A 26,221-nucleotide genomic window follows, 5' to 3' on the forward strand; every position below is an offset into this window, starting at 1 on the left:
AGCCTGATGAGCTGTCACTTGAGTTAACTCTTAACAAACACAGAGCCCTGGAGACGCGTGCTGGGATGAGGATGGTGTGATCCTGTTTTGCGGACTGGAATCCTCTGGGGAGGGAGACGTGGCCAAGTCTCTGTTTGTTCGGGCAAAAGCTAAATAGCACAGGCTGGCTCTGAGGAGCTCTGAAATAAAGGGAATTATAGCTTCCCCTGCAGAGAGAGTGTAGAATGCATGAATTCATCCAGACTCTTCTGACAGACGGATTTTAATGTTTGTCGGTGGCCTGGGTGAAACGGTTGCTGAGTGCAGCCAAATCACGTCCCATATACAAACCGGAGAACAACCCAAATCAAGAGGAAAAATAGGGACAGTCTTTGGATCCACCTCGTTTCAGCGCAGGACTCGGGAGCGCATCTGCACTGTGGAGTGTGTGACTGTCTGAAGGCCAAACCAAGTGAAGATCCAGGCACCATTCCAAACCAAAAGCTCATTAACTCCAGCCCCGTGTTGGCTTGACCTCCGGGATGTGTGTGAGGGCACCCCTGGACGCTCCTTGGCAGAGAATTGGGAGCTAATTTTGGCCTTGACATTACAGAATGATGCTGCTGGAGACAAAGCCCCGGCGCAGGAAAAGGCGCAGCTTCGCTGTTTGGGTGCAATGTGAGGTGTGAGGGAAATATTGTGGCAATATTTCCTTACATTCGCAGGATAACAGCAGTGATTCACGAGGAAATGGGATAGTTCCTGTGTATAGGCTGTATTTAGGTTGAATCTCTGCAGAATGTGCGTGCTGGAGGATGTGTAAATGTGGGATTAATGCAGTGGGTTGGTGTCTATACAATTTATATCCCGTGTGTTGCTGTCTTGGAATTATTTGTTCCACATGCCTGCAGCTTGGTGAGCGCATCAATGGCTAATCTGACAGGTAAAGCAAGAAATTTAGCTTAAACAAGTATTTTAAATTATTCCTAAGGTGGTTTAGGGAGCTTTTCCTCTTTCTTTGCTCAGTGGCAGGTTCTTTCCTGGTATTTTCCTAGAGAAAAACTCTACAACCATCTGCAATTTCTGGTGGAGCAAAGGGAGGGTGTCAGGTCATTCCTGATTGAGGTATTCCCTCTCTTGAGTTTAATTACCTGCTTTTAGTCGCCTGCTCTCTCCTAATTGCACTGGGGTTATCTCTGTGCGGTGTCAGAGTTGCACCCAGCTGGGTGGGAGCGGTGAGGACGTGGTGGACGTGTTTTTGGAGGATGATGGCTGGTGGTGGCTCCTCCAGCTTGACCTCCTCTCTGCCCAGCTGCTGGGGTGGCTTTTGTATCCCTCTGTGATTTACATCATTGGCAATATTCCACCTGCCCCCTGGCATTTCTGAGAAGGTGAGTGGGAAGTGAAGGTGATTTGGTTTATTTTCTTCCTTAAATAACCCAGGGCATGAAATTGGACATGGATTTAAAAAGGCAAACCCCGCCCCCCCCAAGTTCTGGCATGAAGCAGTAGCCTTTGCGAGGGAGAAACTGCACAGGGAATGTTTTAAGGGTGGGATTTACATCTGTTTCATCCAAAAGCTGTCATTTCAAACCATAACCAACTCATATTTTAATTAAAACTCATCAAGAGTTGCTCAGGAAAGGCAGGAATATTTGTTTCAATATTTATTGCAACAAGAGTCGTGCAGTTTCAACCATTCCGAAACTACTCTTGGGTGCTCCCACGGTTTGCCAGGTGGATTTGTTTGGAAGATGCATAAATTGGGTCAATTCTTGTTTCTGTGCCTGAAGATTAGAAACAATTCCGTGTGTGCACATCTCCAATCATCTCTCCTGAGTGAAGTACACATCCTTTACGTGGTAATTGTTGTGTTTTGTCTCAGCAGAGCGCAGGAAGGCTGAGGCACAAAGCCCTTAATGTGATTAGAGAGAGCTGTTTAGATGTGCATCTCATTACCTGCAATGTCTGGAGGCCCGGCAGGCCGCCTTCCCCACACAGGCAGTGCTTTCCCCTCATGGAGATACAGAATATTGATCTGAAGATAGGCAATAATTAGCACAAAGGAAGACATTACAGACAGCAGCCCCTGGCGCTGGCGATAGGGGAATCTTGTTCAGAAGCTCTTGTTGGGCATGAGTGGAATGAACTGATTTGATCACTAAATGCCCACAGATTATAAATTTGGTGAATTGATTATTTATTCTTTTGTGCCCCTAACTCACAGTGGCTCTTGCTGTGTCACAGAAAATCCTCAATGATGGGCGCCGCCGGGCCTGGGGCAGGAGTTTGGTTCAGGAGCTGAGCAGGACAAGGGAAAGGCTTTTAATCACTGGCATTTTCCCCTTTATTGAATGGGAATAGTTACATTTGAGTTGATTTGAGTAAAACAGAGAATGTGGCTCCTCTTTGGGAGCTTCTAACTGAGCTCAAACTGGAGGAAGTGCAGGAACCTTCACCAAAGTGGAGAGGAATGGAGCTCTGCCCTTTTTTCCAACTGTTTTGAGCCAAAAATCTGGGACTCGTGTCTGGGAGTTCACGATCAAGTTCTTTTCTCACTCTTGAGCTGCCCTCTACCTGCTGCTCAGGGTGGAATGGCTGGAATCCGTGGAAATGCTCCAGGCCATGTTGGACAGGGCTTGGAGCAGCCTGGGACAGTGGAAGGTGTCCCAGCCTATGGCAAGGGGTGGGGTTGGATGGGCTTTGAGGTCCTTCCCACCCCAAACCATCCCATGGATTTCTGATTCCATGACCAAGGCTGGACCCCAGGACCGTGGTAACCAAAGTCAGTCAGTTCTGAGGTGGGAAAAGAAGGAATTTGTAATGGCTCCCACCTATGAAAAATTAATCAGTGTGAGCAAAAGATGGATTTTAATTTCTGCATCTGGGCTCAATTTGGAGAAACCTCCCAGGAATCTGGAGAGGAGTTAATGACTCACAATGTGCTTAATTACCTGTGAAGTTACTTTGTGCTGAGCAGACGGAAAGTAAGAGTTGGGCAGAGTGCGATGAAAGCTCTCTAGCCAAGACAAAAATTAAAGAGGAGGGAAAGAAGCACTGTGGTACCACAGGTGTCAATGACAAGTCCAGAAAAAAAGGTGGATTTGTATAGAATCGTAGAATCCCAGAAAGAATTTAGTTGGAATGGCCTTAAAGCCCATCCAGTCCCATCCCAGCCCTGGGCAGGGACACCTTCCACTGTCCCAGGCTGCTCCAAGCCTCAGTGCCCAACCTGGCCTTGGGCACTTCCAGGGATCCAGGGGCAGCCACAGCTGCTCTGGGCACCCTGTGCAGGGCCATGGAATGGTGGTTTTGGTTTGTTTTTATTTCAGGGAGTTAATTCTGCTTTCACACAGGAGCCACGCTGTTTTTAATATCAGTACAAATTCCATTTTTGAAGCAAGCCTTAGTCATGCTACTAATGGGAGCATTTTCTCTTCAGCACCTTTAAAAGTTCACTAAATGGTGCCATTTGTACTCTGGTATCTTAATGTTTTTACGTCCAGGCAGAGACCGGTCTGGTTTTCCTGCACCGAGTCCATTTGCACATCATAATGATCATTTTATGCATTTGTCCTCTCCTTGCATGGGATGAATTTTTAATGTGCAGGCAGAGGGTGACATTTTTATTGCTTTTACGGGCATCAGGAATGCATTTTAAATTCAATTATGTACTGTCTCTGGAAATACCACACAAGTGACTTGCCAATAAATACGTCTCGTGGATTACTGGAAACTAACAGGGACAGTAATCACCGGAGTGACTTCACTGGGCCAATTTTTGTCGCTCCAAAAAAATACAAGTTAATGCATATTAGGAGGAATAATTCAAGCTTCGTATAGACGCTGATAAACCAGCATAATTATTTCTGGAAGGAGATGAAAAGAGTTTCTGCAGCTCAACGAGACGAACTCACTGGGTGCATCAGCAGCTCGATATGCAATTAGAAATCAGTGTTTTAAAGGGTAGGGGAAGCCAGAAAAGGGCATGCCATGCACTGAACGCGAGCTCAGAGAACTCGCAAGATTTGTGCTCTTCAATTGAGCTGGAGATGAAGACAAACCAGGCTTAGGCTGAAGTGTCCTCAGAGGGATGGTAAAAAATCCTGAAGTTGTTAATAATTGAGCAAATTCCAGCTGACCTGCCGTGAATCACTGTTCTGTTAAGCTGCTGACAAGGAGGGGGAGCAGAACCAGCTGGCCAGAGCGCACCAGGAATCAATCAGGAGCTGGTTTAACAAGAAAATCCAAACCGCTGGAAAACTGGGAAGGGAAAATCCAGAGCAAATTGGGATCTGTGAGTGCAGGCACACACATCCTTAGGCGCAGGATTAGTAATGCTTTGGGAGGTGATAAAAGGTGGTATTGTAAACAAAACAATGTCACTTGAAACAAGTAATTACAGTGTAAGTCCTTATCCAGAGGAGGTAAATGCAGGAGAAATCAGCATTTGCTTACAGGGCATGGAATTACAGAGCGGTTCATGTTTGCAGGGATCATCTGCTCCAAACACTCCTTTAAAAGAGCTGAGCTTGAGCTGATCCACCCCCACCCCAGAGAAACCTGGAGGGAGCAGAAGTGTCCAACACCGCCTCTGCTCCTCTGCAGCTGTAGGATGGGAGCTCCTGCATCCTCTGAGGAAACCAGGATTGCGATCCATGACCTGGATTTTCCTCTCCGGGCTAATGGGATTTACCCTTCCAAACAACACCAGGAATCCAGGACCTTCTGTTCCCATGTGTTTTGGTTTCCAGGTTAAACTGATGTTTCAGTAAATCCCAATCCTTCACAAAGTGTTCCCAGCACTGTCTCCTTGAGGTTCTAGATCCAAGGGACAGTGGATAAGGGACAGTGTCCCTCAGCCTCTGAGCCCCACTGCAGCCCCACTGAATTTTGATTGGAGAGAGGTAAAAGCACCTCTTGATTAGAAAATATCCAGCCTTGTGTCCTTGGCTCCTTCATGGACAGAGCTCTGCCCCACATGGTGCTCTTCCAGTCCTTTACTTATTGCTGGAAATGGGGGAATGAGACAAAAAACTCAGTTTGTGGCATTTCTAAATCCACTGGACTTTGCCTTCCTTCACCTGCAGCTGATCTTTGCCACCTGGTCTTCCTCCCATGTGGGCAATAACCACCCTGAATCCACATTAAGTGACAAATGTGTTATTCCAATGATATTTAATGGGATTTTTTGGGGAATGTTATTGGGAACAACCTAGCTGCTGTGTTTTAAATCAATCCTTGTGTGCCCACCCTGGTGCTGCTGCCCTCATCTGGTCCAAAACTGAGCTGCTGAACACCTGTGGGCCATTAAAGGGAGTTTCGTTAGACATTAATCACCCCAGAGGAGTAAACTGAGTCATCTGCAAACGTGTGGAATGGTCATCAATAAATCAGGAATGACAGGGAACCAGGGATGGATTTATGGAAGTGCTTTCAACACCTGTTGCTGGCTCCTTTTAACAGTATTTTGATATCTGTCAATGAGTCAGATTTCAATCTGAAGTGTTGCCTTCTAAACACATCGAATGGTGGTTTTAATCAAGATGAAAAGTGGCCTTGCATAAATCAATGTACAAAAAATAAAATCTGCAAGACAGCCGTAATTGCATCACGATGACCTTCTTTCAATGAAAAAATGAAATAAAGTAAGGCTGACTGGCATAAATTATATTTTAAAATCATTTTTGATGGGCTGCTGGAGCCACTGTTGGATGAGGATGGGCTCTGGGAATAGCCAGGCTCTTGGATGCTGCTCTGGGCAGGATATCCTGGATTAGAGGGCTCAGGGCAAAAACTCAGCACCAAAACTGGGTTCGTCCTTTTGGATCCGTCTTCTCTGTCCTCTCCCCTTCCCTGATCTCCTCACGAGCTACTTTGGGGTCAGGTTTCCCTTCTGTTTGCTTCATGTCAGGATTCAATTCCAGGATGCCACAGAAATCCTGGAATTCTGTCCTGCCTTTTATTATTTCCCTGTCCAAATATCAGCTAGGAAGCCCACAGATATTCCCAACCACTCCATTTTCAGGATTGTCTTCATCACTTTTGGAACAGGTCAAGAAGAGAAGTTTTGGAGGTTCAACCACGGGTCGAGGGAATGACAGAGCAGGGTGCCAGCGGAATTCCCTTCCTGGGATACAGAGACAGCCCCATCACGTGCTGACTTTTTGTCATCCGTTGAACAGCAATTAATTTAGTGAATTTAGTGAAGCTTTTATGTTGCAGTGGAGAAAATAATGGAAAAGAGAAAATGCTGGAGAGAGCAAAATGAAACATCTGTTGGGATTCAAGCAGGGATGGATCCAATGCTCGCTGGATCCAAAGGAAAAGTCCCCAGGAATTTCCGTCTAATGGCAGGACAGGGGCTGTTCCATGGACCAAGTGACCTGTGGCTGGTCAGTCTCGCTGGTGACCACTGACCAGAAGGTTCCTCCCTTTTTCCAGACTGCTTTGGACCTGGAATGTTGCATTTTCCCCTCATGGATCATCCAAACTCCAGATGCTCCAGTTGGAAGCTTGGGTATCCTGCTCCTGACAGGACTGAGATGAGTCTGGGTGTAGGATCAAGAATTGAGGGTTGGGTTTGGGATCGCCAGCTCTAGATGGGATGTGCTGGGAGAAGAAGCCAGGACTGGGATAAGCCTTGGTGTAGGATGAAGATTTGGGATTGGTTTTGGGATCACTGACCCCAGATGGGCTGTGCTGGGAGACAAAGCCAGGACTGGGGTGAGCCAGTAGGATCAAGAATTGAGGGTTGGATTTGGGATCACCAGCCAGGGAGTGGAAGCCGTGAGGGTTTGACAGCAGCAGAACAGAATTGTATGGAATTACTGCAGTTGGCTTCCTGGCACAGAGGGGGTTTTTTGTTTATTTTTGGGTTTTTTATTGCCCATTATGCTGCTCGCCTGTCTCTAATATTCCCGAGATTATGTTTTCATAAGCAATTGTATTTTTGAGCCGTGTGTGGAATCTGTCAGGCTTTATTTGATTATTTCTCCAACGCAGCCCAGGCCCCTTGAAAGTCCTCGACCTTTAATTCATTTTCAGCTGCGAAGGCTTTGCTGTGCATAGGAAATTTTGGTCTCCAAGATGTAAAGGGAGAATCAACAGCGTTGTAATGTCTGGGATTAAATCATCCTTCTCCTTTCTTTAATTCAATAAAAGACTCAGGCTTATCATGGAGAAAGGGTTATGCCAGCTATGGGTTTAGAGGTACTTTAAAGGTATTTGGGATTCTGTGCAGGTTATGTATCACAAGGAAGGAGGTTTTGCCCATTCATGCGTTGGGATAATGGAATTGGGCTGGTTGGGATATCTTGAGGGTCTTGCTGGGGATCCATGGGGTTGGTACAGCACTGTTTGTTAGTGGGAAGGTCTCAAATGCCTCTGAGGTGGATTTTCATGGAAAATCATCCCAGTGTGGCTGTACTTGGTTCTCACCATGAAAGGAACAAAATTCTTTGAATTTTGGTACCATTTTTGTGGCTCATCTCTCTGGGGTGACTATGTCATTCTTGGAAGTCTCTTCTCGTCGGTGGTGTCAGAAGTGATCCTCTGGTGTTCACTCGGAAGGGATTTTTTTTGAGTTTTCCCTCCATAGATCATCTCATATGTATCAGCCAGAGTAAGGAGCTCTAGGTTGCTCCCAAACCCAGAGTCTGGCATTTGGTGATGATGTCAACCAGGGGTCACCCCTGCTGACTCTCAGCCTAGGAATGTGTTGGGCAGGACATCCATGATTTTAAATCCTTCTTATAGTAACTAATATAAAAGGGGAAAAAAAAAAAAAAAAGGCGATTATTTAGGTGTTTTAATACTTTGTGAATTGTGGCGATTCACTCAACACCTGTGTCAGGGAGCAATTAAAAAAAATTAAAATTAAATATTACACAGGGTCCCGGGCTGGCTGAGGGAGCCCAGCGGGCACCCGGTGCCCCCTCCGTGCTCCAGCAGGGCCATCCCAGAGCCCAGGGCACAGCACTGTGCGCACACAGCTCTGCAGCAGCCGCAGGGAGGAGCCCCCCCAGGCCGTGTGGACAATGTGCTCAGGGCCGGGCAGCGCCCAGGGAAGAAGCTGTGCCTCCCGTGCCGGGGCAGTCGCTGGGCTCAGGCCCTGCCCGTGGCTGCGGTGCCATTGCCGGGCCCCCGCGGCAGAGCCTGGGCCCTGCTGGGAGCCCTCCCTGCACACAGGGACACCCAGGGCTCAGGGCCCCTCTCGCCTGGGGCTCCTCTCCAGGCTGAACAGCCCCAGCTCCCTCAGCCTTTCCCGGGCCCCCGCATGCTCCGGGCCCTTCCTCGGCTGCGCAGCCTCCGCTGGCCCCGCTCCAGGAGCTCCCTGGCCCTTTCTTCCCTTTGCTTTGGGGAAGTTGCCCAGGAGAACATGAAAAGCCGATGATTCAGAGGATGTTAAAAACATTTACAGCCTGTCTTTCTTTTGTAGACATGTAATTCTGAAGGCAGAAAATGATGGTGATCTCTGTGATGCGTTCACTTAAGCGGGGTGGCTACAAGGAGGATGCGGCGTTCCAGCAGCAAACAGGGCTGTGCTTGGAAAGGGTGTCAGTGGCTCCATGAAAAAGAGATGATTATGATGCTGTCAAGTGCAGCAGAGATCTCTTAGACACAAGACTCCTGCCTTCATTGGGTCTTGGATATGATGTAAATACCCAATTTGGAGGAAGGAGAGAAAACAGACCGTGCATGCAAATGCCACTTGTCCCTTATTTACAGTCACAGTGATTTTGACACATTGACCAGCGTTAAGGATCTCTTTTGAAGCACGCCATGAAAATCAGTCCCAAAAATCTTTCGTTTTCTACCTTGTGTGAGGTAATGGTCTTGGTTGCACTTCATTCTGGTGCTCCAGGGTTGCAAGGCCAGGCTGGACAGGGCTTGGAGCACCCTGGGAGAGTGGAAGGTATCCCTGACCATGGCAGGGGTGGCACTGGATGAGCTGCAAGGTCCCTCCCAACCCAAACCATCCTGGGATTCTGTGGTTCAATCAAGAAGCAGAAAATTGGCTTGGTGCACCCACTCTGGGTCTGTCCAGAGGTTGAAGGGTGAGGTTTCATTTCCCATGAAATGCCCTAGACAAGTGGGAAAAAATGCAGGAGAGAAACTCCTTGACAGAAAACTGTTTTGAAGAGATAATTACAGTGCAAGCCAAAGACAATTTAATTTCAGCTGTACTGAGAATGCAGGATCATAAAAATCAGTGTTCAGAGCTGTGAAGCTTTGCATGACAGCTTTTATCTTTAATCATCAGTGTATTTATATCAAACAAAGCGTGGCCAGATGGACCAGGGCAGGGATTGTCCTTCTGGGCTGGCGCTGCTGAGGGACCTCGAGAGCTGTGTTCAGTTCTGCCCCTTCTGGCCACAGAGCCTGGAGGGGCTGGAGCGTGTCCAGGGCAGGGAACGGAGCTGGGAAGGGGCTGGAGCCCCAGGAGGGGCTGAGGGAGCTGGGAAAGGGGCTCAGCCTGGAGAAAAGGAGGCTCAGGGGGAACCTTGTGGCTCTGCACAACTCCTGACAGGAGGGGACAGCCAGGGGGGGTCGGGCTCTGCTGCCAGGGAACAGGGACAGGCCAAGGGGAAATGGCCTCAGGCTGGGCCAGGGGAGGCTCAGGTTGGACATGGGCAGGAATTTCTCCATGGAAAGGGTGCTCAGGCCTTGGCAGGGGCTGCCCAGGGAGGTTTGCAGTGCCCATGGCTGGAGGTGTCCGAGGAAGGGCTGGAGGTGGCACTGAGTGCTCTGGGCTGGGGACAGGGTGGGCATCGGGCACAGCTGGGACTCCATGGGCTGGGAGGGATTTTCCAGCCTCAGTCGTCCTGGGATTCTGTGATACAGCAGTGCTGGAAAAGTTGAAGGTAGAAAAGTTCTGATTTGGGACTTTAGGTAGAGTTTGATTCGCAGATTTGAAGAAATGCCCCCTGCTAGATCCAAAATCATCCCATAACATCCCCCGAGGATCCCAGCAGGAGCAGGTTCCCTCTGTAAGGTGGCTCAGGAGCAGCAGAGTGAATCCTGTGCCTCGACGTGAGCAGCCAGAACTGTGCCTGCCCAAACTTCACCGGGGTTCCCAGACTGGCTGCTGCTTCTGCTGAGCCTTTGTTGCGCTCAGGGAGCGATTGTCCTTTTCCAGATGAATCATCCTGAGTGAATTCATGTGCAGTGGGAGGAGGGGGTTCACATACCTGCTAATTACTCTCCCTCCCTCTCATGCTGACAGCGACTATGGAACTTTTCTTTTAAGTCAGTCCCATCTCCCCAGTGGCTGCCGAAGGAGATGCAGTGGGAGGGCTCTCTGTGATAATGAACCCCTGTCAGGGGGAGGCAGGGATTGACAGGAGCAAGGCAAAATACTCCTCTGGAGTTCCTGATCTGCCTGTTGAACACAGAGCCTGGGCCTGAAGAGGGTCCTGGAAATGTTCAAAGACCACACAGCTGTGGTGGGTAGGGACATGGGTTAATGGTGGACATGGCAGCGCTGGACTCTGCTCTTGGAGCTCTTTCCAGCCTTGGTGATTCTGATCCTTTTGAGATCATTTCACGTTCCCCTCAGGGACACTGAGAGTCCTGCTCTCGTGATGTCAGCACAAGAGTTAAAAATGCAATTCTTGGCACTTGCTTTAGTTTAGTATTTACTCATAAGGGATAAGATCAGTTCTTCTTCTCTCCCATTTTCCTGTGTGTAGTAAGGCTTAGGATATAACCAGATCCCTGAAAACAATTGTCTCACAACCTCCTTTCAGGATTTTATTTCCCTGATAAGGGCTGTGTAATGAGTGGCAGAGTGTTCAAACTGTGGCTGTTCCATTTTCACCCTCTCCAAAATGAGTAATTGTGAATTGTTTATTTCCTGTGTGGCTTCAGCACAGCGGATAAATCATCTGCAGCACCTGCAGAGCAAATCCGTTCTCTCTTCCTGAGACTTCTGTTCCATGATGTGCTTCCAAGGCCAACCCAAAGTGAAATTAATGGGAATGTGAGTGGCTGTCACCCTCCCTGTCCCTTCCTCCCGGTTCTCAAATATTCTTTGAGGTGTGTCCTGTTCTGGGCCCTCACAGCCAGAGAGTCCTGGAGAGGCTGGAGCATGTCCAGGGAAGAGAACGGAGCTGGGGAAGGATTCAGTTTGGACAGTGGCAGGAATTTCTCCATGGAAAGGGTGCTCAGGCCTTGGCAGGGGCTGCCCAGGGAGGTTTGCAGTGCCCATGGCTGGAGGTGTCCAAGGAAGGGCTGGAGGTGGCACTGAGTGCTCTGGGCTGGGGACAGGGTGGGCATCGGGCACAGCTGGGACTCCGTGGGCTGGGAGGGATTTTCCAGCCTCAGAGATTCCATGAATACAAGCAAAACATTTGGGAAATTGCTACAGGAAAAGCAGCCTTGACTTAGCAATTACCTGTGTGACTGGGGAAGGACTGAGATTTTTGGAGAAATAGATACACCTTTCCTGAAATGAATTTCTGCCACTTCTCTTGTGGGTACTATGAATGAAAATAAACAGCAGTTGATCCTCCAAATAATATTTATTTGGAAAAAAAAAAAATATATATATATATTCCAGAAAAGAGGAATTACCTTTTGATGCAACAGTTTGCAACACAAAAGGAATGTACCTGTGAGCGTGGGCAGGCCCTGGCACAGGGTGCCCAGAGCAGCTGTGGCTGCCCCTGGATCCCTGGCAGTGTCCAGGTTGGACACTGGGGCTTGGAGCAGCCTGGGAAAGTGGAAGGTGTGGCACTAGATGGGCTTTAAGGTCCCTCCCAACCACAGCCACTCTGGTTCCATGAAACTATGCCGGGACCATGATCCTGGTGGAGCCAGCATTCCCTCCTGACACAACTGGGAGCCCAGTGGGAAGCTGCCTGTACAGCACGAGTTGTCCAAAACATCATTTTTGTGCTATCCCAAATCAAGGATTGGCTTGGGCTGATCGGATGTAACTTCAGTTCTTTTGGAGCTGAGACAGAGCTGTAGGAGCATCCCAAGTGTGGCAAGGAAGGACATCTGCATTTTGCAGCCTTCATTCCGGTTGGGTGCCAAAAAAGAAGTTTCAGGGAGCTCAGCTTTAATTTCCTTTTACTGGAGTGTTGGAGTTTGGAGCTCTGCTTAGCCAAGGCACAGAACAGTGACAACAGCTGCAATTGTGATGGTGCCAAGCAGCAATAAGAGAGGCTTTGTTCCAGGCTTAACCCAGGAGAAACATCTGCCACCGCCCTGGATGAGCACCCTCACTGAACACCCTTCAGAAGTTTGGGAATGAGTCTTGAAAGGGATTTAGAGAGTGAATGGTTGCTTTTCTATCCCGGAGGCAGAGCAGAGCCAGGAGCCCTGCGAGCTGTGGTGTGTGTCAGAAGATAAATGTCCTGTCGGAGCTGGCAGCGCTGCCAACGAGCGCGTCTGAGGCTGCAAACAACGCCTTGGGCCACAGCCAGCACTGCTTGGAAGCCCTTGCTGCTTCCTCCAGGAGCCATCCCGGGGGATGGATCACAGGGATGAATCCAAGTGTGCTTAATGGGGATGTTGCTTCTACCTAGAAGTTGAGAGCAGCCTGGTGACTTCATCCCCGGGGATGGATGGAGCCACGACCTTTCCCACTTCCTTCGGGTTGGGCATATCCCCGCTCCTCCGTGGGGACGGGGATTCAATCCATGGATGTTTTAGCACAGCTGCTTTCCTTGAGTTTGGCAGCTGGTGCTGGGCACGCTGAGGTCTCTGGAAAAATGTGTCACGTTTGGAGCCAGGCGGAATGGCTCCAGACACGGAGCAATTCCCCACAGGAAATTCTCCTGGGTCCGGGAGCTGCCATCCCTGCACAGTGTTCCGTGGCTGAGCAGTGGGGAGTGCGGCCAGGGAAGTGTCACCTCTCCTCTTTGCCTTGCTCAGTGCCCAGGGTGTAGGGGCAGGGTGGCTGGAGCAGGTCCCTCCTCCCGTTCCCTGCGGTGGCAGTCGCGCTCTCCTGATAAAATGCTGTTTGTGCATGGATTAAACTCATCCAGTTTATTGCATTTTCTGTTAAAACTCAAATCCCTGGAGCGAGGAGTCTGCTTTGCCTCCTTGTTTGCTGCCTCTCTAGGGCGCCCTGGATCCTCCTGTGGATCCTGGGCTGTACTTTTGTCAGAGAATCCTATTGAATAGGCATAAATAATTTGGTATCCATACTTCTTAACACTCATATCACCCTCAAGAGCTTAGAGGAGCAGGGGGGCTGCAGGTCAGTTGTGAATAGCTCCATTCCATCCCCAACTGGATTCCATAACCTCATCCAGGGAGGGGATTCAGGGCAGTTGGAGAAATTACTCCTCATTAAGTGGAATAAGAAGCAGCTGGAGAAAGTCCCTTATAAGGACCGGGTGAGGTGAGCAGGAGGAGCTTCATCCTTCTGGGAGAGGCTGGCAGGCTGTTCTTGTTTATTGTACAGTCAAATCACAGTTGCTAAACTGGAAAAAAACTCCTAAGATTGTTGAAGTGAGCTTTTCCTGGGCAAAGGGGGAGATGGTTTTGGAAGAAGAGGAACAAAGGGAGTCCTTCATTTGTGCTGCAGGTAGGGAGAAAAATCACAAGTTTCAAGCTTTGCTGAGGACTTTCAGTGCTGCATACCAGAATATCTGTTTTGTCAGCTGTAGCATTGTTACTGTCTGGAGTGGGTGTTTAAAAATCTTCATTATTGATGGGATTTAGGGAGCAGTGAGAGGAGAGCTTGCTGGGATTTAGGGAGCAGTGAGAGGAGAGCTTGCTGGGATTTAGGGAGCAGTGAGAGGAGAGCTTGCTGGACAAAGCCTGGGTTTGTTTGACCCTGCTTTGTTGGGCAGAACAATTGTTCCTTGAACAGGTGCAGCAGCATTTGCTGTGATTTCTTCTACCCTAAACACATCCCAACTCTGCGTGTTTGCCCTTCTGTAGTTCCAGCCTTCTTCACACAGTTGTAGAAAGGGAAATACAATTTTCCTACCTCTTGCTGTCGTGATCAAAGATTCCCTGGGAGGTTTTCTGCTCCCATTTTGCCTCCATCCTGTGTGTTTTTCCACTTGGAGCAATTTGCAGCTCAGCTGTTTTGCTCAAGGCTCTCGCTGGAGAGCTGAGGCTCCATTTGCCTTTCAGGGCAAGTACCCACCTGGAAATAATCATGGAAACACTCCTTTTGTACACAAGTCTTTTAATAATCCAGGCAGTTCTTGGAGGGACTCAAGGCTCTGTTTTATGATTCCATTTAATATTGTCCTGTGGAGAGCAGAGGAGGATTTTTATTGACCTGGAGAATCAAGTCTTGCTCTCTTCTTATCAAAGAAACTCAAATGTTTGGCTGTTTTGTCACTTCTGGCTGTTCAGGGAAATTCTGGCCTGCCACAACCCCCCCTAAATATGGGATATCAATAATGTAATCCCATGATGTGTTGGAGTTTGTTTTGTCAACAGTTTCCTTTTTCCTGTTACTTGTTCTATTGCAGAGTTGAAGTTTTATGCTTTTCTCATGGTAAGAGTTGGAATTTGTTACGAACTTAGGGCCTGTTTCCCTGGTTTTTATGGAATTGATTTATAACAGATGTCTTTCGCTACCCTCCATTGGATTTCACAGGCATAATTAGCCAAAAAAAACCCCCAAAACCCAAAAATGCACCCTGTGGTGGGTTCACCCCAATTTGGGAGTTTAAGGGTGCCACCGCACTAAAACCTCACCACTTGTCCAAGGCTGGTATCTTCTCCTGTAAGTTCATTCCTCATTTGGGAATGCTGGAATTGCTGTAATGAGCTTTCATTTTATGCTTAGGCCTGGCTGTCAGAGAATTCCTGTCCAGGTGTTTGCTTGCTCCTGTTACAATGTGGGCCCAGGTGCTCCCACTAATAAAAGCGCTCTTCCTAAGGAAAAAAAAAAAGGCTGTTGTTGAGAGCATGGCAGGTGATATTTTTCTGCATTTATCTGCCCAGGTTTGTGTTGTTATCATTAAATAGATTCAACTGAAGCTACTTTTTTTATTATTATTATTCTTAAAAGAAGGGTAAATGATCAAAGAATAACTTAGGCTGGAAGAGACATTCAAGATCAAGTCCAGCTGTTTCCTGAGCACTGCTGAGCCCCACAGTGACCCACATCCCCAGGTTCTATGGCTGTTAGGCCCTTCCAGAGATGCTGATTCCACCTGGGCAGCCCCTGCCAAGGCCTGAGCACCCTTTCCATGGAGAAATTCCTGCCCATGTCCAACCTGAGCCTCCCCTGGCACAGCCTGAGGCCGTTTCCCCTTGTCCTGTCCCTGTTCCCTGGCAGCAGAGCCCGACCCCCCCTGGCTGTCCCCTCCTGTCAGGAGTTGTGCAGAGCCACAAGGTTCCCCCTGAGCCTTCTTTGCTCCTTAAATCCCACCCAATGCCACCCCTGCCATGTCAGGGACACCTTCCACTGTCCCAGGCTGCTCCAAGCCCCAAAGTCCAACCTGGCCTTGGACACTGCCAGGGATCCAGGGGCAGCCACTGCTGCTCTGGGCTGTGGTGTATTTTGGGTTAAATTTCCATTGTGTCAGTGTGTTTCCTTCAGCGTCACCTGGGAATATTGAAGGATCTCAGGTTTTTATGGAAAAGCGAGGATGAGAAACCAGAGTTTTGCAAGTCACAGGCTGGCAGAGGATGGGAGGGACATCTGGAGGTCCTCTGGTTCAGGTTGCCCTGGGCTGCATCCTGATGGCTTTTGAAGCTCTCCAAGGAGGATGATTCCACAGCCTCCCTGGCTGGGCTGTAGGCAGTGGGGATACAGCTTCAAAGTCAGGACACTCCCTGGAGCTTTGGAGACCCAAACTCGTGTTCCCCATCCTGCTCCAGACTGATTTAGGTGCACTCCTGTGGACCCTGGGTCTGGGGGCTCTTTGTGCCTGCATCACCTTCTCATCCCAGCATGGCCTGGGCAGCCCTTGCTGAGGGAGCTGCTGCCAGACAAGTGACAAAGTCTCCTTTTTGGCCAATGAAAAGCCTCATATTTGGCTGTAAAACTGCCAGGGAAGTGTTCAGAAACTCCCTAAGGGCTTGGATGGGGGCTCAGTGTTGTGGAGCTCTCTGCTCTGCCCTCCTTCCATCCAGGTGTGGTTTCACTCTTTCACCTGGGGCTGCTTGGAGCTGATCTTCCTGGCCCCTTTTTGTGCTGCTTTTTTTCTGGGGGAGCTGAAGCAGACCAGGAAGGAATATTACTGAGCAGGTGTGTGGCACACAGGAATTCCAGTGGATCCTGAATGGATCCCTGGCTGATTACCAGCGTTAGGGGCGGTTCTCCAAAGGTTTATTCCAGTGGTCTCCTGTCACTGTAGGACACGACAGAAAGACTAAAGACTCCAAGTATTTCAGAAGGCAAAGAGTATAGAAAAGGCTTTATTGTCTAATTCTTACCACCTTTTAGAAGGTGTTCTGATACAGACTTAACACGATTGGTGAATAGGAGCAACACCTCTCTAATTCCATTGGTGAAACTAGAGAAACAGCAAAACACCACCTGGAGAAGGACTGTTTTGGGAAAGGATAGCTGTTTGCCAAGATTGTTTTGAGAAGAAAGTTTCTGAGAAGTTTTCCCTTGGGAAAAATTAGCACTGCTAGCAGGCTGAAGTCTCTTCAGACCCAGAAATATCAGGCCCACGTCCTCCCATCATCACCAAATCCATCCTGGCTCCTAGAAAAGGAGCAGCCTTCCATGATATCTTTGTCCTGTTCAGCCCCAGAGCATGAAGGAAAAATCTCAGGAAGACTGAGGGGAGGAGGGCAGGTGGGTCTGTGCCCTGTGTAAAGGGATCCACTAATCCAGGTTTCTTTGTATTGCAGCGTTCCCACATTCCAGAGCCTTCCCGAGGAGATCCTCAGTAAGCTTGCAGATGTCCTGGAAGAGGTAAGTGCTGTGAATATTGGGCTTTCATGAGTCCAGAACCTTCTGCTGGCAGTATCCTCCGTTTCCCCAAAAGAGCAGCTCCCCAGTTTGGCAGCCACCGAGGCCGTGGGAGGAGTTGTGGGGAAAATGAATCCAGTTTTGAACAGGGTTTATATGTTTTTGAATTGGATTTTTATCCAGTTGGGGAGTGAATCAATCATTTCCTGTGGTGTCCAGAAGGGAATGAGCTTCTCCAGCCCCTGGGTGAGTGGTGGGGAGGAGGGGAACGCGAGAACCTGGTCTCATTTCAGATTTGATGGGACACTTACGTTGGAGGGTATTTTAAAAGTGTTGTGGCAAAGGTGCTCTGGGAAGAGTTCCAGCAGTGTTGAGATGTTGGGATGGAGCTGGGCTTTGCCTGCCTTGATTCAACATTAGGGTCAGGCTTTAAATAAACTTATTTAAAACAACAAAGAAATCACCTACAAAACACCAACACCACCAACAAAAAAAACCTCTGAAAAAATGACAAAAACCCTACAACCCCTCCAAAATTTCAAAAAACCCCTAACCTGTACCCTACCAAAAAGAAACCCCAATCCCCAACCCCCCCCTTGCTCCATAAGCAGATGTAAAATGGATGTCAAATATTTGGGTCACATCACAGTTTCCCCCCGTATTTTATTCCCACAGCGCTCCCTTCTGTGCCTGGGGAATTCAATATCACAGAGAGTCGTTAATAAACCCTTCCAAAAGGTGATTTAAGTTCAGGAAATGTGTGTATGGCAGTAATTTATTTCATCCCTGCTCGCTTTTCTTCATCCATGCCTCTCCATCAGGGAAGATGTTCCCGCGGATTTGGAGGAAAAGCACTGCTGACATTGGAGTTGATTTGAATTCTTTTTATTCTGAGCTTTGCTGGGGTGTTTTTCCTTCTCTGCCTTTTTATTTAGTGCCCAGATAAATTCTGTGGCTCCAACAAATCAGCTGTTTGTCACCTCGAATAATTGCATGTTCACAGATAAGCTTTATTGCTGCCCTTACTGCCAGGGAATGCTCTGATTTAGGGAAAAAAAGAATATGAATTCCCTCTGCTGTAAATTCTATCTGCCTGTCTCAAAACCCCACTCCCAACCAGAGTTTGCTTGGATCACATCACCAGCATTAAGCTCCTTATCAAGAGTTAAGGAGCAAAATAAAGTCCATAAAACTTTTCCAGAAACACTTAAAATTTCGTGGCAGCGAGGAGAAAAAAAAAAAAAATCTTAATAAATATCAGTGAAGAAATGAGGCACAAAAGCAGCATTTGTGGGGAATAAATCTGGATTTTTAGAGTGGATGTTCCCAGTTTCCTGCTTGGAATCAGCGTTATTTGCTCTGGATTTGCCTTGGATTGAGCAGGCTGTGTTTTGTATTTTTGTATTTGCATAAATTAAAAATAAAAAGTCGCTCTCAGGTCTGTGTATTTATATCTAAACTCCCACCTGTCTACAGCCCCCTTTCTGTAGGTTGCACCTCTGAAGTATTGGAGACCCTCTCTGGATCATGGAATTGTTAATATTGCATGATAAAATGTGTCTGGTGACTCAGCCAGGGTTTATCTGGGTGGCACCAACATTGCCAAGAATTTCAGGCTTTATGGATAATTTCATTTAGCAAATGGAATTAAAATCCTGAAGGGAGTAGGATGGGGAGTCTGTTCCTGGCACGGCTGAGGAGTGGGGTGAGCTTTTGGTGGGCATGGGCAGCGCTCAGAGATCTGAGCTGGCATTTCCTCCTCTCCCTCTTTCCCCCCCTGCCTTCATTTTTATTTGGGTTTTGTGGCACAAAATCGGGATTTCTTTCCTGTCCATAAGTGGCTTCACATTCTGGCAGTGTTGTTCCTCTTTAAGGTTATTCCCTGTGCCATTCCAATGTAAAACTTGTAGGATTTCCATCTCAAATCAGGTGTTCAGGTGCTGATAGATGTAATTAAGGTCCCTTGACCTCTTCTCCTCTGAAGCCGCTTCCAGGTACTCATAACTTTGCGATTTTCCATTTGATCTCAAATTCTTTGTTGTGCCTTCAGCTGATTCTTCTAAATTTTGTTCCCAACTGTAGATCCTGTTTCAAAGGAGGATTCCTTTGCCTGGGTGTAGGGGGTGGAGGAGTTACCTGCCTGAACATCTGTCCCAGCTCCACTGAATTGGGTCAGGTTTTCAGGGAAGGAAGCAGGAATTCAGAGAGCCAGGGGCAGCTGGAGTAACTAATCCCAGACTGGTTTGGGTTGGAAGGGTCATTAAGGATCATCCCATTCCACACCTGCCAAGTGCAGGGACACTTTCCACTGTCCCAGGCTGCTCCAAGCCCTGTCCAACCTGGCCTTGGACACTTCCAGGGATCCAGGGGCAGCCACAGCTGCTCTGGGCACCCTGTGCCAGGGCCTGCCCACCCTCCCAGGGAACAATTCCTGCCCAATCTCCCATCCAGCCCTGCCCTCTGGCAGTGGGAAGCCATTCCCTGTGTCCTGTCCCTCCATCCCTTGTCCCCAGTCCCTCTCCAGCTCTCCTGGAGCCCCTTTAGGCCCTGGCAGGGGCTCTGAGCTCTCCCTGGAGCCTTCTCTGCTCCAGATGAACAGCCCCAGCTCTCCCAGCCTGGCTCCAGAGCAGAGGAACTCCAGCCCTGGAGCAGTTCCTTGGCTCCTCTGGATTCACTCCAGCAGCTCCGTGTGCTGTTGGTGCCCCAGACAGAATTATCCAAGATCTAAAGTTCTGTGGTTGGAGATGCACAGGAGGAGATTGAATTAAGGTCTCGTTGGCATTTCCAACCCAGGCCTTTTCATCTGCATTTCCCAATCCTGTGCCCTCGCTGCTCCTTCACTGTTTGGGATTTAGGCTGGTAATCCATGGGAGATGATGTGTGTGGGAATCAGAGCGGCTGCAGCGAGAGACAGTGACGAAGGCGCTTTGATTTGCTTACAAAACCCCGCAGATAATTTTTTGTGCAGATAATGTCAGGTCTAAACCACGTCTTGCGGATTTGCCTTGTTTGCTGTGTATGCAGAACTCGAGACAGCTCTGACATTTATGTGTGTGTATATATTTATAGATTATTGCTGGGTGTATAGAAATTTAAAGTGTTCCAGGACAGGGCTTGGAGCAGCCTGGGATAGCGGAAGGTGTCCCTGCCCATGGCACAGGGATGGGCTTTAAAGTCTCTTCCAACCCAAGCCATTCCATGCTTCTCTGACAATGCTTTATGACACATTGAAATATATAATATTTATCTATCTTAGTTGCAGTGTAAATAGATATTTAAATATAAATATGGCTAATTGTCCTAAATTCAGCTGTAGAGCACTTCATTAACTCATCCTAGGTTAACAGGGGAGCAGCAACAGCTTGGAAGTGCTGGGAATGCCATTCCCACGTCTCCCAGTGTGCATTTTGGGACTTCTTTCACTGGAAACATTAATATTCAGAATTTTAATTTATTTGAATGCACTACTGAGATCCAAGTGCCGGTGATGTGTTTCCTCCAGCCCCAGGCGGCCTGGCCTCGGCTCCCAGTGAATCCCTGGACAAACAGCAGAGCCAAACTGAGGGGAGAGGCAGAGGAATGTGCTGAGCCCCGCGGGTGGAGGCTGCCAGGGATGGAAACGCTTCCTGCTGCTCTGGGTGCTGAAATCTGGGATCCCAGCTCCCGTCTGCAGCCGCTTCAGCAGCTCAGTTTGTGTGATGAGTGCTGCTCGCCAGCCTTTGTCATTTCTCTTACTTTTAATTCCAGAGAAAGACTGAACTTTGATAGGCACAAATGTTAAAAAAAAAAATAAACCACAACCCCTAATTTCTCCCTGTTGCTCACGGAGCTCCTGTTGTGGCTGCTGGTGGAGAGTGGGATCTCGGAGGAGATTTCATGGCTTAGTTCAGCTTTAAGAGCTGTCCTGGGCCTTCCTGCAGAGGTGCCAAGCATCCTTCCTGCTCCACGCTGCCCAATTAGTATGGATCAGAAGGCTTTAGGATGCTCTGGTTAATTAGCAGAGGCTGAACACAGTCCTGCCTTTGTGGGATTGTGTGGCAACAGTGAATAGAAAAGGGAGAATGTGCAAAATTAATTAGCTTTCCAAAGAATCAGTGGGTTTCTTTAGGCTTATTTAGGAGTGAGGATGGCTCTTGGATAAAGGGAGCCTGCACCAAGGCATGCATTGATGTGCTACGGAGCCAGAAATCAGATTTGAGGGAGAACTCAAAATAAACAGGGAAGAGTAAAATGTTTTGGTTAAGGGAAAAATAAAGTTAATGGTTTTTTTGGGTTTTTTTGTTTTGTTTTTTTTTTTTTTAATTAAAGGAGACACCCTGGGGTGCGTTCAGTGGAGGAGCTGTGGGATAGCGTAATGCTGCCTGTGGAGACATCAAATCAGCTTCAGCCATGACTGACTCCATCCCAAATGGACAAAATTTTGATTTGAGTTGCACTTCCATGAATTTTTCAAATGGTGCTCATGAGAACTCAGCTTTGGGTTTGCAGGTGCACCAGGAAATAAAAGCTTTTTGGGGAAAAAAAGCAATAGAAAATAAAATGCAGCTGGAAAAACTGGTGTGCAGGAATACAATGGAGTCAGTGGCAGGAGCTGCTCTAGCTTTGATTGGGATAAAATGCTTTCTTGGAGTTAAGTTTTCCTTTTGATTTTCTTTAATGTGGGCATGGACCATGTGAAGGGAATTAAAAATAATGTCCTGCTTGTGTTAGCCCAGGAAAGGAGTTCAGTATTCCCTGGTTTTGGTGGATTCTTGTCAGGAATATGGTCATCCCTGGGTGTTTATTGTCCATCCTCTCTTCTCCTGCAGTGGTAGAAATGGGGCAGGATTTGGGGTTTTTCTTCCCCAGTTTTTTTGCAAAACTTACTGTTAGAAGGTGAGGCCAGTGGAGAAAAACTTTGGGACTCTGATTACTTCCTAATGTCCCAATATCCCATCCAGCCCTGCCCTCTGGCAGTGGGAAGCCATTCCCTTGTCCTGTCCCTCCCTCCCTTGTCCCATGTCCCTCTGCAGCTCTCCTGGAGCCCCTTTAGGCCCTGGCAGGGGCTCTGAGCTCTCCCTGGAGCCTTCTCTGCTCCAGGTGAACAATCCCAGCTCTCCCAGAGGGGCTCCAGCCCTTGGAGCAGCTCCAAGGCCTCCTCTGGATTCCTTCCAGCAGCTCCACATCCCAGATCAGACACCCCACTGCTGGTGGAGTCTCACCAGAGGGGTGGAAAATCTGTTGTTATTTCTTCCCATTTGATTTAATGTCACGTTCCTCTCTTTTTTTTCCCAATAAAATCCTTGTGCTGAACACATGGGAAGACATTTCCTGGAGTTCCATGCCCTTGGCACATGTGGGGACTTTAGGTCTTCTCTGGTGGGACCTGGTGGGTGTTTGTGTCAGGTGCAAGGAGCAGTTTTGGCCTCTCCCAAATGCACTTTTCAGGCAGGGAGCGGTGTTCTCCTTTCAACTGAGATTTACAAAATGAATTTAGAAACCTCTCAAGAAGCAGCTTTTGTTCAGGCTGAAAATCCCAGTGGTGTCAGGGGGATCTTTTTCCAGAGGCTTTCCATGCAAAGCTGGATTCCTCTGGAGACAGAGAAGTTTATTTACATCTCATTTACTGTCAGAAGTCCCCCTGCCCTTGCCCCTGGGCTCCTTTGCTAAACCCCAAGCAGAGGAGCTGGCTTGTTGGTTTTCTTTCAAGTGTGTGTTCTAAAATCCACTGGAGTTAGGCCAGAGCACCCCAGCTAGGGAATTACATTTCATCCAAGGCACATGGATTCATGGAAATCTCCACGAGAATCCCAAGGACGCACAGAAGGATGGGAGTTGGGAGTTGTAAGATTTTCTCAGCTATCAGAGAAGAAATTCTTCCCTGTGAGGAAGGTGAGGCCCTGGCACAGGGTGCCCAGAGCAGCTGTGGCTGCCCCTGGATCCCTGGCAGTGTCCAAGGGCAGGCTGGAAGGGGGCTGGAGCAGGGATAGTGGAAGTTGTCCCTGACATGGCAGGGGTTGGAATGAGATAATCCTTAATGTCCCTTCCAACCCAAACCATGCTTCCTCCAAGAGGGTTCTGTAGTTCCCTGTTTCCCAGCATTTTTCCCGCTTTTCTCCATTCTTTGGGCAGCTCCTGCTCCTCAGTCAACCTCCCAGTGGTGGGGAGAGCCACGGTCTCCAGTAGGACACATGGCAAAGGCAGTGTCGAACAGAAAAAACCTTCCTCAAATGTTCTCTGTCCCAAGATTTTCTTTCTTTAGTTTATTGTTATTGTTTTTGGCAATGGTGCATTGAGTGGATGATCAGGTTTTCAGGGGGTCACTGATGAAATGTTAGTTTCTAAAGCTGCCCCTCTCAGGCTATCCAGGTGTTGGGATTTAAATATTTCCTGTTTCCAGTTGGATTAAACCTATCTGGGAGATATTTTTGTGTTCTCTAAGCAGATTCTCCAGCTACTCCATCACAGTTATGAAAGAAAGGAAAAAATAAAAACAAAACTCTTTTTTGCTGTAATCTTAAGTATTTTCCAGGTTTTCACAGATATGAAAAGAAAGGATTTAAGCAAATCCATAAGTTATTATTTGCCCTGGTGGATTTGCAGGCTTGATGAGAGACACACAGGATGGATGTGGATTTTTTCATGGCACCTGGGACAACAGAGAGGTCACAGGGGGGCAGTTCAGGAGCTCCAAGTTGCCTCTTCCCTGATCCAGCCTTGTTCCTAATCTCCCAGCATCTGTTTGTTTACTGTTCCCAGTTTCTAGCGGCTCTGCAGCAACCCTGGGGCAAGGAACCCATGGAATCTGCTTTTCCAGGCATTTTCTTTGCTGCAGACAGGTTGGGACCGACGGGTTGGTGGTTGTCCTTTTCTTCCTGGGTGGAGACAATCCAACCAATGAATTCGGACTGAAATTTAATTAACATTTGGGGAGGGTTTTACTGTGGTGGAGGTGGCTCAGTTCAAGCCCTTCTTCGCAAGCAGTGCTCCTGACAGCCCGAGCCGAGTGATTTTTGGGATGGAGGATCCCCATGGATGAGGTTCCTGTTGTGTGCTGAGGGCTCTGCTTTCAGTGCTGGATTCTTTTTGAGAAGCTTGGAAGGAGAGCATGTGGCTGTCTGCTCTTTTGGGCATCTCCTCCTGGGAATTCTTTCAGCAGTTTTCAAAATTCCCCAATTCTCACGCACATATCCCTACTTGCAGACATGTAAGGGCTAATTTTGGTGGGAATAAACCCCGGAATGAAAATCCAGCCTGGTTCTTACTCAAAAATATTCCCTTCAGCCCTGAAGAAGTTAACACAGACAATGCCTTTTTATCTGTTAAAACCAGGGAAAAATCTACCATTGGCAATTATATTAAGGAAACTCCAAATATTAATCACCCTGATGAGTGTTTTCCCTTTGATTCCAACGTTTTTTCCCCTGCTGGATTTTCCCATAGCGTTGCCCACAGTGACACCTGCTGGAGTCTGGGACAAGGTTGGCTTGCAGGCCCCGCTGTGTGAGTCCTGCCAGGGATTAATTTGGAAAAAAAATGAAGGGAACAGTCCATGCGGTCATGGAGACACCTGTGGCTACCTGAGGAATGGCCACCAGGCTTGGGATGCTGGGAATATCAGCTGGAGACCCTCCATCAATGGGCTCAATCGTTAAAATCCAGCTTTAAAGCAAAGGTCAAACATGAAGGTGGGGAGATCTTCTTCCCATCCCCAGACCCGCTCAAATTATGGCTGTCTCCTTTTCCAGGGAATTTATTTCCCTTGGGAAATGGGACTCCTCACACTTGAGGGTTTGTGCCCCTCTGGTTTTAAACATCCCATCAGAGGCCTGAAAAAAGAAGAAATTCCCCGTCTTCTCTGCCAAACCACTCTATTCTGGGAGGGCTGAAACTCAGCTTCTATTGGCGTGATCCAAGTCTGTGGCTCTTCACCTGAAAGTCATGGAAAACAGGGATCTTTGTGCTTCAGGTGCTCTTCCTGTGTTCAACATGAATCTTGTGCTAAAGAAAAGGCTTTAATAACACAAAATGAACAGGAAAATGGAAATAAAGTGGCCCTGGAGGTAATTTGGAGACAAGTGGGGGGGGAAACAGCTCATTGCTGGGAAAACTGAGGCTGCTGCTGGAATGGGAAAGGAGGTTCCTCAGTCAGGGGAAGAGATGAGCTCTGCTCCTTCCATCCTGTGATTTCTGTCAGCTGGGAGAGGTGGGAAATGGGAATAACATGGCTATTGCCAGCTTTAAGCTGCTGCTCTCCCAGGATTTTCCTTGTGTGGGAGGGGATCCCATTTCCATTGTGGTCGGACTCCTCTGCTTGTAAATCCAAATGGCCATTTCCCAAATTCCTGCACAGAAATGCAAGCAAAGCAGAATTCGCAGTTTTAAAAACCCTGGTGAAGGAATTTCGGGATCATTGTGTCCTTGCCTGGTAAGGAAAGGGTCAGCTGTGCCTGGTGCTAAAAATCTGACCTGGATTACATTTTCCAGCCTTGCCCTGGTTTTCTTTTCAGGACTGGTATCAGAGATGCTCCCAAAAATCTGCTCTAAAGCACAAAACATCTGGGAAAAGTCCAATATTTCTGAGAGGGGGTCATTGCACAAGAGATTGATGGAGGTTCTTCATCCTTCAAGAGCGATGTGCTTCTTCCTTCAAGAAATCTCAACTTCCATCTTCTTCTGAAATCAGGATATGATTTATTTTTTTTCCCTCACACCTTCCTCTTTAGTTACCAGTTGTCCAAAATCCTGGAATAAGTGTGAGGTCCTGTACAATTTTCCTCCAAGCAAAGCTGAAATAGGTGCATGCATCTCCAGCCAAGTCAATTTTAGGAGCAGAAAGCCTGTTAAGCTGTAAAAAATACTGATTTCTGCGCTTAGTGAGGAGATATTTTGCATTTTGTAAAATACAGGTTTTATCCCAATTTTCCAAATTCTGTTGTCAAGGAGACGGTGGAAACCCAGGTGAAGGGCTCAAGGCAGCTTCTTTTTCCATTGGGAAAAGTTGTTACTGATGTTTCAAAAACTGAGATTTCAGTTTTTCCCAGTTTATACACAGTGTGAAAGTTCACTTGCTGCTTTAATAAATATATTTCGGGCAAACATTTGATCTTATGGAAGTGTGAATTCCAGAATTCCTTATTGTGCAGGCCAGGACTAGAGGCTGCATTTGTGTCATGTGGGTTGATTAAACTCTGGGGGTTTTTTTGTACCTTTTGGAGAGTTGATGAGAGAGCTCAAGGGAAAAGGAGGATATTTTCCAGCATCAGCCAAAATCCGTGGGGATATAACAGGGAGTATGAACTGAGAGAGTGTTTAAATCATCTGTCAAACCCAGGGCTGGTTGTCCCCTGCACAGAATCCTCAAAGTGGAGGCAGCTGGTGAATTCAGGGGTTTAAAAACTGGGAAAATGA

At 47.9% G+C, this 26,221-nt stretch overlaps 1 protein-coding gene across 6 annotated transcripts in view; it reads left to right on the top strand.

Annotated features, from left to right (window-relative positions):
- PRKG1 (protein kinase cGMP-dependent 1) overlaps nt 1-26,221 on the top strand; it is a 375,433-nt gene that overhangs the window by 248,608 nt on the left and 100,604 nt on the right. For 5 of the 6 annotated variants that reach the window (XM_040070860.2, XM_040070863.2, XM_040070862.2 and 2 more), the window contains exon 5: nt 16,771-16,834. In XM_040070860.2, coding sequence (XP_039926794.1) covers nt 16,771-16,834 — 64 coding nt within the window. Of the gene's footprint in view, nt 1-13,366; nt 13,523-16,770; nt 16,835-26,221 lie in introns of those variants that run through there. The other variant, XM_040070866.2, reaches the window with a different exon arrangement.

Source organism: Hirundo rustica, chromosome 8 (assembly GCF_015227805.2).
Source record: "Hirundo rustica isolate bHirRus1 chromosome 8, bHirRus1.pri.v3, whole genome shotgun sequence".
In the NCBI taxonomy this organism is placed as follows: Eukaryota; Metazoa; Chordata; class Aves; order Passeriformes; family Hirundinidae; genus Hirundo; species Hirundo rustica.